This window comes from Peromyscus eremicus, chromosome 3 (assembly GCF_949786415.1).
Source record: "Peromyscus eremicus chromosome 3, PerEre_H2_v1, whole genome shotgun sequence".
NCBI classification, from domain to species: domain Eukaryota; kingdom Metazoa; phylum Chordata; class Mammalia; order Rodentia; family Cricetidae; genus Peromyscus; species Peromyscus eremicus.
Genome location: NC_081418.1, coordinates 129614937 through 129629394, shown reverse-complemented (window position 1 = coordinate 129629394; position 14458 = coordinate 129614937). Strand labels below are relative to the sequence as shown.

General features: G+C 42.2%; 1 protein-coding gene across 1 annotated transcript in view; it reads left to right on the top strand.

Annotated features, from left to right (window-relative positions):
* The window catches only part of Bms1 (BMS1 ribosome biogenesis factor), a 35306-nt gene that overhangs the window by 13982 nt on the left and 6866 nt on the right, over positions 1–14458 (top strand). The window contains exons 10-20 of the mRNA XM_059258461.1: positions 771–1531; positions 1716–1817; positions 2881–3038; positions 6070–6151; positions 8362–8435; positions 8913–9089; positions 11177–11365; positions 11442–11622; positions 11791–11849; positions 12982–13104; positions 14221–14368. Of these exons, the coding sequence (XP_059114444.1) occupies positions 771–1531; positions 1716–1817; positions 2881–3038; positions 6070–6151; positions 8362–8435; positions 8913–9089; positions 11177–11365; positions 11442–11622; positions 11791–11849; positions 12982–13104; positions 14221–14368 (2054 nt within the window). The remainder of the gene's footprint in view (positions 1–770; positions 1532–1715; positions 1818–2880; positions 3039–6069; positions 6152–8361; positions 8436–8912; positions 9090–11176; positions 11366–11441; positions 11623–11790; positions 11850–12981; positions 13105–14220; positions 14369–14458) is intronic.

Below are 14458 nucleotides of genomic sequence, written 5' to 3'. Positions count from 1 at the left end.
GACCCTCAGTGTCGAGTCTCATGTCTTCTAGGCACACCCCATTCATCTGTAAGCATGGGTAGAGTATTTTCTGACAACAGGTGACCCAGGCTTCCATTGTCCTTTGGACCTGGAGTCAGTTTTTAAAGATTTACTAAATACTAGCTTCCCTTTTGACTAGATTTCCTAAAATAGAAGTTGCTTTCTTTCTTTCTTTTTCTTTTTTTTTTTTTTTTTTGATTTTTCAAGACAGGGTTTCTCTGTAGTTTTGGAGCCTGTCCTGGATCTCACTCTGTAGACCAGGCTGGCCTTGAACTCATAGAGATCCACCTGGCTCTGCCTCCTGAGTGCTGGGATCAAAGGCATGCGCCACCAACGCCCGGCGCTTTGTTTGTTTCTAACAAGAGTCTCCTTGTTCTGTTGGTGCCTTGCAAGCGTGTCATTAGGCAGCTGTGTGAGTTTGCTTCTTAGTTACTTGTCATTTTTTGTGCTGTCATTTTGGGAGTGTGATAGTGCTGTTTCTTTAGTAGTGCTAGGTGAACACAGGGCTCTGCACAGGCCGGGTCAGAGTCTACCAGCAACTCTACCCCACAGAAATAAATTTCTGTTGGGGGACAGGGTCTCACTAAGTTATAAGTTACCCTTGTAAACTTACCTTCCTGGGAGCTCAGGCTGGCTAGAACCTTGACCCCTGCTGCCTCAGCCTCCCTTTTCTCGGCATAGTGGTTGACATTTCTAGAGTAGCTAACTGCTGTACAGTTTGAGCTCGTTTTTATTTGTTTGAAATACAGGCTGTGGATGCCGAAAGAGGAAAAGCAGCTGGATGTGAAGACTGGTCGAGTGCGTCGGAAAGCCGTTTTTGGAGACACAGAAGATGAGTCTGGAGATGAAGACAGTGGAGATGATGAAGAAATGTCTGAAGGTGACAGGACGGAAAGTGGCTCCAGTGATGAGGAAGAGGAAGAGGAAGGTGCTAAAGCCACCAGCTGTAAATACGGGTCGGGCAGGGGAAGCAAGCGACCAAAGCTTGAGGAGCAGGAAGATGACAGTGAGGCAGACCTGCCAGCGTTCGCTGATAGCGATGACGATCTTGAGAGGAGCTCTGGGGAAGAGGAGGCGGCAGAGGAAGCGGACGAAAGCAGCGAAGATGATGGCGGCGACTCTGCTGCAGGAGAGAGAGACATCGGGGACTCCATGTCTGCTGGAGGAGAGAGTGGGGCAAGGTTGTCAGCAGCTCGTGAGTGGAGGGACCGTCTGGATGCAGAGAAGCCTTCCCCAGTGAGAAAAGCGGCCCTCACCACTTCTGATTCCGGCCATTGTACCGCCGAAGAGGCATTCCCATCTGAGGAGGAGTCTGGAGACTCGGAGCTCAGTTCGGATGAAGACTCGGAGCACAAAGGGCTTGTCAGGGGAAAGTTTGCAAGTCCTCAGGGGGGCAGTGGGCAGAAACTCGAGTCAGAGAACATAGTTGATGAGACCAGTGACATTGAAACTTTACTCAAAGAGGAAGAAGAGCACAAGGAAGAGACTAGCAGCTCCGTAGAAACGTCAGGTAAATACTCCAGAAATGCCAGGCATCTCACACTGTTGGTATCAGTAGGATGTTTACATTTTCGAGTCTGCTCTTTGGGTTTGTTAACTACTTAAACATGTCGTGAGCACGTTTTAGGGTGGGTGAACTTTGGAGTTGGAGGCAGAGGCCAGTGAGCAGGTGTAAGTGGGTGTTGGTCTTTCAGGTGCCCTCAAATGGAAGGAAGACCTTTCCAGGAAGGCAGCAGAGGCCTTTCTGAGGCAGCAACAAGCAGCTCCAAATCTTCGAAAGCTGATTTACGGGACAGGTAAAGAACTCTGTTCAGAGCTCAAAATGTTTTATGTTCTTAGATTGTTTTCTGAAAAGGAAATGAGGTAGACAATAGGATTGGAATTATACTTTTGACATCCATTATTTCTGGCTATCAGCTTTTATATATTTACCAGACATTTTAAAAACAGATTTTAAATTTACTTACTCTGTGTGTGTGTGTGTGTGTGTGTGTGTGTGTGTGTGTGTGTGTGTATGTATGTGCGTGCGCGTGCGCACATTTATGGTGTGGGAGAGTACTGATGCCGAGGGTATGTGTGGAGGTTACAGGACACATGTGTGGAGTTGGTTCTCTCCACTCTTTTATGGGTTTCCAGGTTCCAACTCAGGCCACCAGGCTTGCATGCCAAGCATCCTCACCTGCTGAGCCTTTTGCTGGCCTTGGCAGATGTTTATAATCATGTCATAGGGACCATAAATTGGTCTTATAATAATATATTGTTCATTTGGCATGAAAGTTTTAATGAGAATATTGTCCGTTGTATCATTTTATAAAGTCCTTCATGGAATGTGTTTTGTTTTGTTAAATTTAATGTTAAGAACATATTTTTGCCTGTGAAAGTCACCCCCCCTTCCTTTAAGAATGAGAGCCCTGTGTTCTCTTTGCCCATGTTCACTAATTTTTATAGTTTGTTAAGCTTGTTAATCAGTTCTTTTTAGGAAAAAAAATGCAGAAATAAGTTGCCCCATGAGAGGAAACTGGAGAGTGATCTGTACTGCTCTTCATTAGATTTTACCTCAGACACTTACTGACAGAAGTTCTAAGGGAGCTCTGCATAGACGATCTTCTGGAAGATCTTTTCCTTTAAATGCTTCCCTTCCCCAGCCTCCAGTACTCACGTCTTCCAGACACATTAAGTGATAGCTTTTTGGCCCTTTGGCTCTTTGTGAGTGAGTGGCCCAGGGACACAACATGTCTATAATGAACGGGGACCACAGTTCCTTAAATTCTAAGATGTGTGGTTTAACTAGTTCAGGGCAAGGAGTCCTCTAAGATTGAAGTTTTTATTTTCATCTTTCTTTTATGGTGGTCTCTTTAGTGACAGAGGATAATGAAGACGAAGATGGAGACACCCTAGAAGAGCTTGGAGGGCTGTTCCGTGTCAGCCAGCCGGACAGAGGGTGTAAGCACAAGGCTGACTCTCTGGACTGCTCTAGATTTCTTGTGGAGGCGCCTCATGATTGGGATTTAGAGGAGGTAATGCTGAGCGGTCTGTGTGCTTTGGAAAGTCTTGGGGCTGGAAGTATATCATTGGCAGAATGCTTACCTAGCATCTGGACACACAGTCCCTACCACCTCTCACCTCCCTCACACACACATTGAAATGCAGTGAAATGATTAAAGACTTACTTTAGAAGAACATTTTCTGACTTCAGGATTGCATATTTGTCACTGGCTTCTTGTTCTCTAACAGATCATTTCCCCATGTCAGTGTTTCCGGCGTACAAGCAGTAACAGGTTCTGAGTTTAACCAGTACTTGCTTTTCTCGGAGAACCAGCCTTAGAGTCATTGATTGTATTGGTTTTTGTTTGTTTTTTGCTCCATTTTATTAATTTATTTTTATTATTTCTTGCCTGCCATCTGCTGGGCTCTAATTTGGTTTGTTTGATTTGTTCTGTGTCCTTAGTGTTTTGACTATGATGTGCTGTGGGGTGTTTGTTTTCCGGCCTTGTTTGGTGTTCTGTGTGCTTCCTGTATCTGTATGGATGTGTCTTTCCTTAATTTGGGGGAAAGCGTGCCTCTGTGATCTTGTTGAAGATCTGGTCTATGCCATTGATCTGGGGTTCTTCTCCCTCAGTTATGCCTGTAATGAGATTTGGTCTTTTGATGGTGTCCCACATTTCCAAATCTTCCTTTCCTGTGCTTTAACATTATTTCATAGTCCTTGCTTCAGTCCAGAGCCTCTGCTCTATCTTCCAGTCCTGGTGTCCTGTCTTCTGCTTGACTCGTTCATTCTGCTGGCCAGGCTTTCCTGTAGGTTTCTAATCAGGATGTTGGCGTTTTCTCATTCCATCTTCACTTCAGTTTGTTTCAAATTGTGAATTATCTTCATCATTTCATTCAGCCATGTGTTTGTATTTTCTTGGACATCTCTCAGGTGTTTACATTACCCTCATGGAGTTTAGTGAAGTATTTGTTTATGCCTTCGTTAAATTCCTTGAATTCTTTGATAAAGTTTATGATTGTGCTTTTAAATTGTGTGCTGTGGTTCACCTAGGTAGTTCTCAATAGAGAACACTTCTGTAAGACTGCTGGGTTTGATGGGAAACATGCTGTCATGGCCATTCATGTTAGTTTTTGTTTTGGTGATTTGACCTGGGTATGTGGACTTCTTTTTTTGGCTTTATGTGTGAAAGTGAAAACCTGGCCTTCCTTGGATTGGGCCAGTGTAGATGTATGACCTGAGGTGGGTCATATAAAATTAGTGGATGAGCTGTGTAATTGGCCCAGGGAAAGATGGCTCCCAACCCCTGGTCTAGCTAGGCCTGTGGGTGCAGAGATGGCAGTGGGCGTATAGGAAAGGGGATGGCTCTTGAAGAAAGCAGATTCACAGGCCGTGAATCTGGAGCTGGACTTGTGGGTGTGGAGGTGGTAACTGGGAAGGAATGCAGGGGGTGGGAGAGGGAGGAGGTGACTTACCCAGCAGTGGTGTCTCAGGAACCAAGAGGGTTTGTGGACCTTGGTCTAGAAGTAGCCTTGGTGTTTGCAGATGGTGACAGGAGAGTAAGGGTGGTGGTGTCTTACTTAGGGTTTCTATTGCTGGGATAAAACACCATAACCAAAAGCAACTTGGGGAAGAAGGATTGGTTTCCCCTTAGAGTTCACAGTCCGTCATCCAGACACGTCAGGGCAAGAACTCAAAGCAGGAACATGTTAGCAGGAACTGGTGCCCCTCATGGCTTGCTCCGCATTCTTTCTTATAGTACCCAGGACCCCCAGCCCAGAGGTGGCACTGCCGCAGTGAGTTGGGCTATCGCGTATCAATTATCAGTCCAGAAAATGCAGCACTGTCTTGCCCATAGGCTGATCCAGTAGGGGCATTTTCTCCACTGATGCTCCCACTTCCCAAATGATTTGTGTCCAGTTGACACAGAACTAGTCTGCACAATTGGCAAAGGGAAGAATAGACTTATCAGGTGGAGGTGGTTCAGGGGAAGAGGGTTCAGGTCTAGAACTAGGCTTGTTCTTTGGTAGATGGCTGCTAGTTGGCAGAAAGGCGGGGAAGGGGAAGAAGTCATTTTCTCTCGAAAGGTGGCTAGGGAACCTAATATAATATTCTTTGATAATTTCATATATATATATACACACACATACATACATACATGTATATTGATCATATCCACCCTGCACTGCCTCTCCTCAATTTCATGTTCTTTATTTATCTATTTATATCTTTAAGTACATTCCTTCTAGAGAATTAGCCCTTGGTTGAATTGAAGGAGTAAAATTAGAAAAATCATGTAATTGCTCATCTCATTTATCTCAGTGTTATATACAAAACTATATCAGAACAGTATGTTAGTTACTGTTGATAAGATTAGAGAAAACAAGTTTTTCCCTCATATATTCTCCATTCTTTTAAAAAACAGCTGTGCAGTTTTCATTCCCACCAGCAATATTTGTGGGCTCTAGTTTATTTACATCTTCAAGAGTTTTTTGTATCTATCTTTTTTTAGCCACACTAGAAGGTGTGAAATGTGTCATATCATGATACTGATTTGCATTTCTCAGATAGCTAGTGTTGTCAAGCATCATTTCAGGTGATTGCTATCTATTTATTATATACCTGTACATACTGTTTGCCAATTTTTAAAATGTAGGCATTTAGTTATAGAGTTGTTTATTCTGAGAACATACCCCTCATCAGTTTATATGTTCTGGGAATATGTCCCTTCTATATACTTGCAGATTTTTTCTGCTATTCTGTAAGAATATCTCACACACTTATGTGGAATGAATGTATCCACAGAAGTGTGTATTTGCTTTCTTATTAATATTTTTGAGACAGTCTCTGTATTCTAAGTTGGCTCACTGTGTGATCTAGACTGAGCATGAATATTCTTCTGTCTCAACAACCCTGGTACTAGGATTATAGGTGTGTACTAGGATTACAGGGCCAGTTTGAAGTGTCCTGAAAAATATTTAGAGGCAAATTGTTGTCTGTTACCATTTCTGAAAAATAGTTGTTTTATATAAATGTACTAAGTGCTGGTTTTTCTGTGTAAGGTTATGAACAGTATCAGAGATTGCTTTGTGACGGGGAAGTGGGAAGATGAGAAAGATGCAGCCAAGATCTTAGCAGAAGATGGTAAGTCAGGGCTGCACATTTTCTTTGTGTGTTTGAGTGTGCACATGCCTCTGGAAGCAAGGGGCAGACAGCCTTAGCTGTTATTTCTCGGGTGGTGTGGTGTTCCTTCCTCAGACACTGCCTACCCATTTATATATTTATGTTTAGGCCTGGTCTCTTATTTTCCTGAACTCACTAAGTATGGTAGGCGGGTTGCCCAGCAAGATCTAGGGATTGGCCTCCCTAACCAGGATTGCAAATCACTTAGCTTTTGTTGACGTGAATTCTAGGGAGAGAACTGAGGTCTCTGAGCTTGCAAGTACAAGCACTTTACCAACAGCCATTCTCCTACCCTTCATATTTTCTTTAACGTCTTACAGTCAAGTTGAAAATTGGGCAGTTGTGAATGCTTTGGGGAATTGACAAATAATATCCTGTTTTCTGCCCTTAGCTGACCTATATGCTATTTGGGGACTTTAAAGAAAGTGAGAAACCTCCTATAGTTACAAGTAGATACTGTGTGTGGGTTATCCTCAGCATGTTTGTTTTAATGAAAGTAAAAGTCCTGGAAAATTTAAAGCAAAGGTACATATCCATAGCAGAGAATTTTAGAAAGAACATATAATACTAAAATTCTGCTACATGTGAAAGACCCGTTAACATTTTGAGATCTTTCCTCCTACTCATTTAAAACTGTATGTATAAAAGTTTACTTGTTTTCTTAGGGTGTCCCCTGCTGTGATGAAACACCATGACCAAAAACAACTTGGGGAGGAAAGGGTTTATTTCAGCTTACAAGGACATCAGAGAGGAACTCAAGTCAGGAACCTGGAGACAGGATCTGATGTCAAGTTTTGTATTTTGTCTATGTTAGAGAGCACTGTTACGTAGAAAATTCAAGGACATCCTTCCTAGGCAACTGAATAAGACCCTGTCTCGTAATGGAAAAGGCTTGGAATGCATCTCAGTAATAGAGTACTCATCTAACATGTACAGAGGCCTTGAAGAGTTCATTCCCGGTAACACACACACACACACACACACACACACACACACACACACACACACAGTATGATTTTGAGATAACTCTTTGGTCACTTTTTGCAGTTCACAATTACCAAATTTTTTTCTGAAGGTCATTTTCTTTATGTGCCCATAAGGAGGGACGCTAAACATCTACTTTATTGCTTTCATTCAGCATTGATTACTATAGATAAACCTTGGGTAGGGTTTAGGTTTCATTTCTCAACTTTTGTAAATGTATTGGTAGTTTTCCTTGTATAAATATTTTGCATGCATGTATGTATGTGTGCCGGGTGCCCCTGAAGGCCAGAAGAGGGTGTCAGGTGTGCTGGACCTAGTGTTAAAGAATACTGTTCGCAGTGTCTGATGCTGCTCCTTTTATGCCCCTTGGTGACAGAATAAAGCGCTTGTGCGGCTAGCATGTGTGTGGAGGACAGAAGACAGCCTTCGGGAGTCAGAGGGTCCTGGGGCCTGACCTCAGGTCCTCAGGCTTGGCAGCAGGCACCTCTGCTTATGAGCTCTGACACTAGCCCTGTTATATTTCATTTATTTAGTGTGTAAATTTCTAACACAGTTCTAGGTATATGCTTATATTTTATAGTTTTTGTTATAAACAAGAGCTTCCTATCTGTTATGTGAATATGTCTTAATAACAGTAAATGTCGCCCTCCCAAAGGCATTCTTTCTTAACTTGTCTGTTTTAAAGAGGACAGCCTGTAACTGAACCCAGAGCTCTAAGAGTGAACAAGTAGATGAAATAATGACCTCTTCCTATGAGCTCAGCATTATTTTGAGCCCTAATTTTGTTTCAGGCTCTATACATACATAGTCTCACTTTCCCCAAGGACAGGAACGATGTGCTGTGTTGGCAGACACTTCACATGGGCTGTCATCAGGCTGTGTCTTTTCACTTACTCTTTGAGATGTTGTTTTGGAGTTGACCTTCAAGGCTACACTTGGGTCTCTCATACAGTGTCCAGTACTTAGATGTGAAAGATGATCATCAGGAGGTGAGGTTCCAAGTCCTGGGCCGGTTTACTTTTCCTAAGCAAATAGTGAACTGCTTTTGTTTTTAAGCTGTGTAAGTTTAGGACTCCTGGCACGTAGAGTGATGGAAACAGAGATGAAGTTTGGAAGGCAGAGCACAGGGTTGACTAGGCTGGCCCGTGCTAGTGTCACAGAACAGACATTTAAATGCTCTTTTTCAGAGGAGCTCTACGGTGACTTTGAAGACCTAGAAACGGGGGACGTGCACAAGGGACAACCGGGCCCGGATACTCAGGTATGGCTTTGCTGTGGCTCTGCCAGCTTGATCCAGTCAGTATGTCCTGAGAGATCTTGACTTCCCTGTCAGATGGATAGATAGCTTCCTGAAGAGTGGCAACAGTTGATTTGTACAGTTCATGGATGAGACCCACTATCCCTCCCACCTCTGCTGTAATCATTTGTCAAGTTCATGCTTTTTATTTGTCTTTCTTTTGCTATTATTTAATGATGGAATTTAAAAGCACCATAGAAAGATTCCTTATTCTTCCTGATATACTTTGAACAGTGTCTGGAGCATCTAAGTGAGAGACACTTGTTTCATGCCTGTTGCCACGCCCAGCCAGATGAAGAGTGGAGCAGCACCAAAGTCTGTTTGTTCATGATGATCATAAGAAAGAATTCTTAAGCTCAAACGCTGTATAAAAATCTGCTTTATTTATTTAAAGAACGTTCTCCATAAACTTCTCAATACTTTTTATTCTGGAAACTTAAGATTGAAGATACAGAAGAAGACGTTAAGGAAGAAACTGACCCAACTGAGGAGGAAAGTGCTAAGAAAAAGCATCTGAGTAAGAAGAGAAAGTTGAAGGAGCTGTTTGACGCGGAGTATGACGGAGGAGAAAGCACGTATTTCGATGATCTTAAGGGTGAGATGCAGAGGCAAGCACAGGTAAGAAAGCAGTCCTTGGCTGCTGCTGAGGCAGCGCTACCTGCTGGCCGGCTCCCCGCTTTCCTGTGAGCCCCGGGTGGAAATTGTGTGGTGGGATTCTTCAGACCGCGATTGCCTTTTCTTCTCATTGGGAGGCGTCAGCACCACTTTTGTACCGGGCTCCACATGCTCAAGAAGCAGTAATGACTGAGATGTGGTCTCTGCCTCTGAGGAACTCATGCAGTTGAGGCAGTCTAGAAGGACAGAAAATAAGAGAATGTAGGAAGAGAAGGACTTGGCCTGAGATCCAGTTTATATTTTGTACTGAGAGTCAAGAAACATTAACACAATTGAAAAAAATCAAAACTACCTAGAATGTTTGTGGGTGGCCTTGAGTTTAAATGTGTTAGCACTTCCCTCTGAATGCATTCTAAATCTAAACAGTGCATCACATGGAAACAACCTTAAAATTTCATTTACACAGGAAAATTGTTTCCCTGTGTGTGTGCACGTGAGCGAATGCATCTGTGTGCATGTACACAGCTGAGAGAACACGTGTCCTGCTCTGTCACTCTCTGCCATGGTCCTTTGAGACAGACCCTGCCAAAGGTCTGCTGGTAGCCTCCAAAGCCCCATCAGTCCTCCATCTCCACCCTCCACAGAGCTGAGGTTGTAGACATGCACAGCCATGCCTGACTTTTTATGTGTGTTTTTATACACACAACAAGCACTCTTACTCACTGAAGAAGGTGCTGTAAGATAAGTAAGTGAACCAGCTTGTGTAGAGTCTCACTTAAATAGACTTTACATGCTTTGAAAAACTGTGCCTTACATAGATGCAGAAAGTTGTCTACCATTGTAAGGACAGCTAAGTAGGACGTCCACACCCTGACTTGTAGCTGCACACTGCCTGTCTCTCTTAATAGCTAAATCACTCTAACTTAACCTCTCTCTAATTGCCCTGAACTTCTAATGGGTCTGGCTTACCTAAGTGGAGGTCCCTGAAAAGGAAAGGCTCCTTTAAGCCGTAAGGTAGCTTGGGAAGTTAGCACAGAGGGAAACAGGAGTGTGTGTGAGTGGAGATGAGGCGTAGGGCTAAGAGTGGCCAAGAGATAAATTTCCAAGGGCAGGTGTGCCAGAAGCCAGCAGTCTATACTTCAGATCTTCCTGCTCTAGAAGCTCTTCTTGGGGCAAGCCACCACTGGGTACCGCATGGAAGGTCTGTGGTGACTGACAAGCGCTTTCATGCAGTGCTAGGTGAGAAAAGCTCTGGAGACTGACTCTTAGGAAACGTGGAGTTTTGTTCAAAGTGAAGCAGTTCTATTTCTATAGGACAGTAGTTGGTAAAGAAAGAGAACTCAAAAGGTTTTGAAAAGATGAGAAAAATAATAGAAGGAAGATCTTTTGGGAGCCAGAAGTTTGGCATTGAATAGAGGTGTGGTTAAATAATCTGTAGATGCCTCTGTGCTGCTCAGCATCCCAGCCACCTGCCACATACAAGTGCAATGGAAGAACTGTATTTAAATGTTATTTAATCTTAATTTATGGCCTAGCATGGTGGTGAGCAAGTGTAATTCATGTACTCAGAAGACTGAGGCAGGAGGATTTGAAGCTCAAGGCTAGCCTGGACTACATAGATCTTGTTTCCAAAAAATGTTTTTACCAAGTAGTTGCTTGTCCTTAACCTACAGTGCAGAGCTATAGTGAAAGGTTGTGTGGGTACAAACACCAGAACACAGCTGACTGGAAGGAGGAATAGCCATCAGCTGAGAGTGAGGGGCAGGGAGGGTAGACAGGCTGTTCTAAGACCAAGGATGAGCAGAGTTATATAAAATGATTGACAGGGAGTTAGAGTATTCCCAGGCACCTTCGCTAAGCAACATCCTTTGGTTGGAGTTAGTGGCTGTGACTTGGAACAACAGAAAACACTGTTGGTACATGTCTTGAAGTACAGAGGTGAAGAGGATATATATAACTTTTTATTACAATAAAACCGAAATTGTTGTGTCCATGGTTCCTTTGTATGTTTTAAAATTTAATCTTAATGTTGATTAAGAATACCGTGGGTTTATTGTGCTTCTGTTTTTGTCCCCTTATCTCATCTGTAGCTTAACCATGCTGAATTTGAAGATCAAGAAGATGAAACCAGAGTTCAGTATGAGGGTTTTCGACCTGGAATGTATGTCCGAATTGAGATTGAAAACATCCCCTGTGAATTCGTGCAGAACTTTGACCCACACTACCCGATTATTCTGGGTGGTTTGGGCAATAGTGAGGGCACTGTGGGATATGTGCAGGTAGGTACCCTTTGCTGCATGCTTGGAGACAGGTTATTTGCATGCGCAGTGTTTTATTGACTGTTTATATCTCCAGATGCGCCTCAAGAAACATCGTTGGTATAAGAAAATCCTCAAGTCTCGAGACCCAATTATTTTTTCTGTAGGATGGAGGAGGTTTCAGACAATCCCACTGTACTATATTGAAGACCACAATGGCAGGCAGAGGCTTCTAAAGTACACCCCACAGCACATGCATTGTGGAGCAACTTTTTGGGGTAAATTGTGATTATAATAATTATAAGATCGGTTTATACCATTTAGGCTTATGTCGTTATAGTTCTTTTCCTGTCATGAAACCCCAACTTGAAAGATTTGTTTCTTTGAGAAAAGGGGTTAGAGTAAAATATGTGGTTTACTATTTTTTCTTTTCTGTTTTCTTTAAGGTCCTATCACCCCACAAGGAACTGGATTTTTGGCGATACAGTCTGTCAGTGGTGTGATGGTAAATATCAGAGATGCATTCTTTATCAATTATTCAAATGAACTAGAGACTGAACTGAATTCGTGAAGCTAAGTTGAAAATCAGCTACCTTTAATATGTAGTACTTAGTTTCTCCTTGCTTTGAGTCTTCCTGCAGCCTTTACCCTCCTTCCCTCCCTCCCTCCTTCCTCCATTCCTTCCTTCCTTTCCTGTTCTTTCTAACAAGGTCTTGATGTATAACCCAGGCTGGCCTAGAACTCACAATCTTCCTGTCTCAGCCATCTGAATGTCAGAATTGCCCTGCCTGGCTTTCCTAAGTAGAGTGTGGGAGTCTTTTTTTTTTTTGGTTTTTGTTTTTTTTTTTTTTTTTTTTTTTGGTTTTTTCAAGACAGGGTTTCTCTGTGTAGTTTTGGTGCCTGCCCTGGATCTCACTCTGTAGACCAGGCTGGCCTCTGTAGACCAGGCTGACCTTGAACTCACAGAGATAGCCTGGCTCTGCCTCCTGAGTGCTGGGATTAAAGGCGTGCTCCACCGCCACCCGGCTTGAGTGTGGGAGTCATAAGAAAGAGAGAATTATAATGACAATGATGGCATTGTATATTTTTATGCCTTGTTTGGACTTATTTAAAAAGTATTTAAGCAGTGTTCACTGGATACTAATTATTGTAGTACATTTTGTGGACAAAGTATGTTCGTAATAGTCTTTGACTGGACAAAGCAAGCTTTATTATTGGCTATACATAACATATGAGAAAAAAGAAAAATAGCCCACCAGAAGTCCAAAGTCTCATTTTTAAATGTTGCAACTGAATTTGCCTTTTCCTTTGGTTCGAATTGATCGTTATGAAACTGTTACCATTAAATCACTCTCAGAAGAATGTTGAAGTCAGCTGCAGTGGCTTAACATACTTAAAATCTCCCAGGAGGCAGCCTTCTAAGGCATCCTCTGCCACATAGTTGGTGAGCCTGGGCTACGTTAAACCATTTCTCAAGCAAACAAAATTATAAGTAAGTACCTACTAAGGAAATAAAAGAAATTCTGTCTTTTGTAGCTAGCTGTTTAAGTGAATGGAATTTTGGCATTGTATCACAGAGAACTGTAATTTTTCTTTTCCTGTTACTCTTATTTTCAAATTTTTGTGGTTCTTTTTAGCCTGAATTTCGGATTGCTGCCACTGGAGTTGTCCTTGACCTGGATAAATCCATAAAAATTGTGAAGAAATTAAAACTAACTGGTTTTCCTTATAAAATATTCAAGAATACTTCATTTATTAAGGTCTGTATATCCATATATTCATGTTATAAATTATATATTGTTAAAGAAAGAGTAGAATACTCTTTATTTACCTGAAATATTTAGCACTAGCAGTATTTCCAATGTGGATTTTCCTCTCAGGTTTTGAAATATTTGTATGTTTGTAGTGGCCTGTCTTTGGGATAGAAACTTAGATTTGTGTGTCATATACACATCACCCACAAGCATGAAGGTCCTGTTATACAGTGTTCCAAGTAGGACTTTGTTTTGACTGGGAATCATCAAATGAGGTTAGGTAGCAGGTTTTCCTGTATTTCTAAAGGACAAGTTTAGAGTTTTTAGAAAAGTATTTGAAATCTTGACCTTTGATATTTTTTGTTTTATTTATATTGATTTGTTCTGTATTTAAAGTCAGAGATACTTAGTATCTACAGCTGTGATGTCTACATGAGACTATTCCAGAGACAACACAGACTCATCCACTGGGTTGTATTACTTTAAAGCTGTGTTAGTGAGGGGAAAAATCCTAAATTTGTCTGATTGTTAAGTGGAAAGTAGACAAAGCAGTTTGCAACAAACGGCAAGATTCCAGCAGACTACACAGTGTTTACAGATGGTAGTTTGAAAATTTCATTCAGGAAGGAGTCTCTATTAAAGAGAGTAAAGATCATAAGACAGGCGATGGAGCTCAGTAATAGAGTACTTGTATATGGAGGGAGGTAGTACTCAGTGATAGAGTGCTTATATGCAAAGGAGGGAGGTAGTATGCAGTAATAGAGTGCTTACATAAGGAGGGCGATAGTACTCCGTGATAGTGTTTATATACAAAGGAGGGAGGTAGTACTCCGTGATAGAGTGCTTGTATAAGGAGAGTGGTAGTACTCCGTGATAGAGTGCTTGTAAGGCCTAGAATTTGGTTCTCAGCACTGCAAAAAAGAGGATGCCAAGGCGGTCTAGGCCAGTTCACACCCATTAATACCTCTTTCCTCTTGTAAAGAGGTTATTTCACTGAACGTAAAGTTGAGTGGTATACTTCTTGATGTTAGTATTTCACTTTAGTGAATTGCTTTTTGTTTTGTAACCAGTGCTGTAAGTGATGATGTATGTATGTGAGTGTTTTTATTTTGCTGCCTGTAGGGGATGTTTAATTCTGCCTTGGAAGTAGCCAAATTTGAAGGTGCTGTCATTCGAACTGTCAGTGGCATAAGGGGACAGATCAAGAAAGCACTCCGGGCTCCAGAAGGAGCATTCCGGGCCAGCTTTGAAGACAAGTTGCTAATGAGTGGTAAGACTCCCTTGTGATGTGTTGAGGACACTGTGTTACCATTCGTTACTGATTCTCACTGGTGTTGGTTGAAGGAGTCTGCTCTTCAGA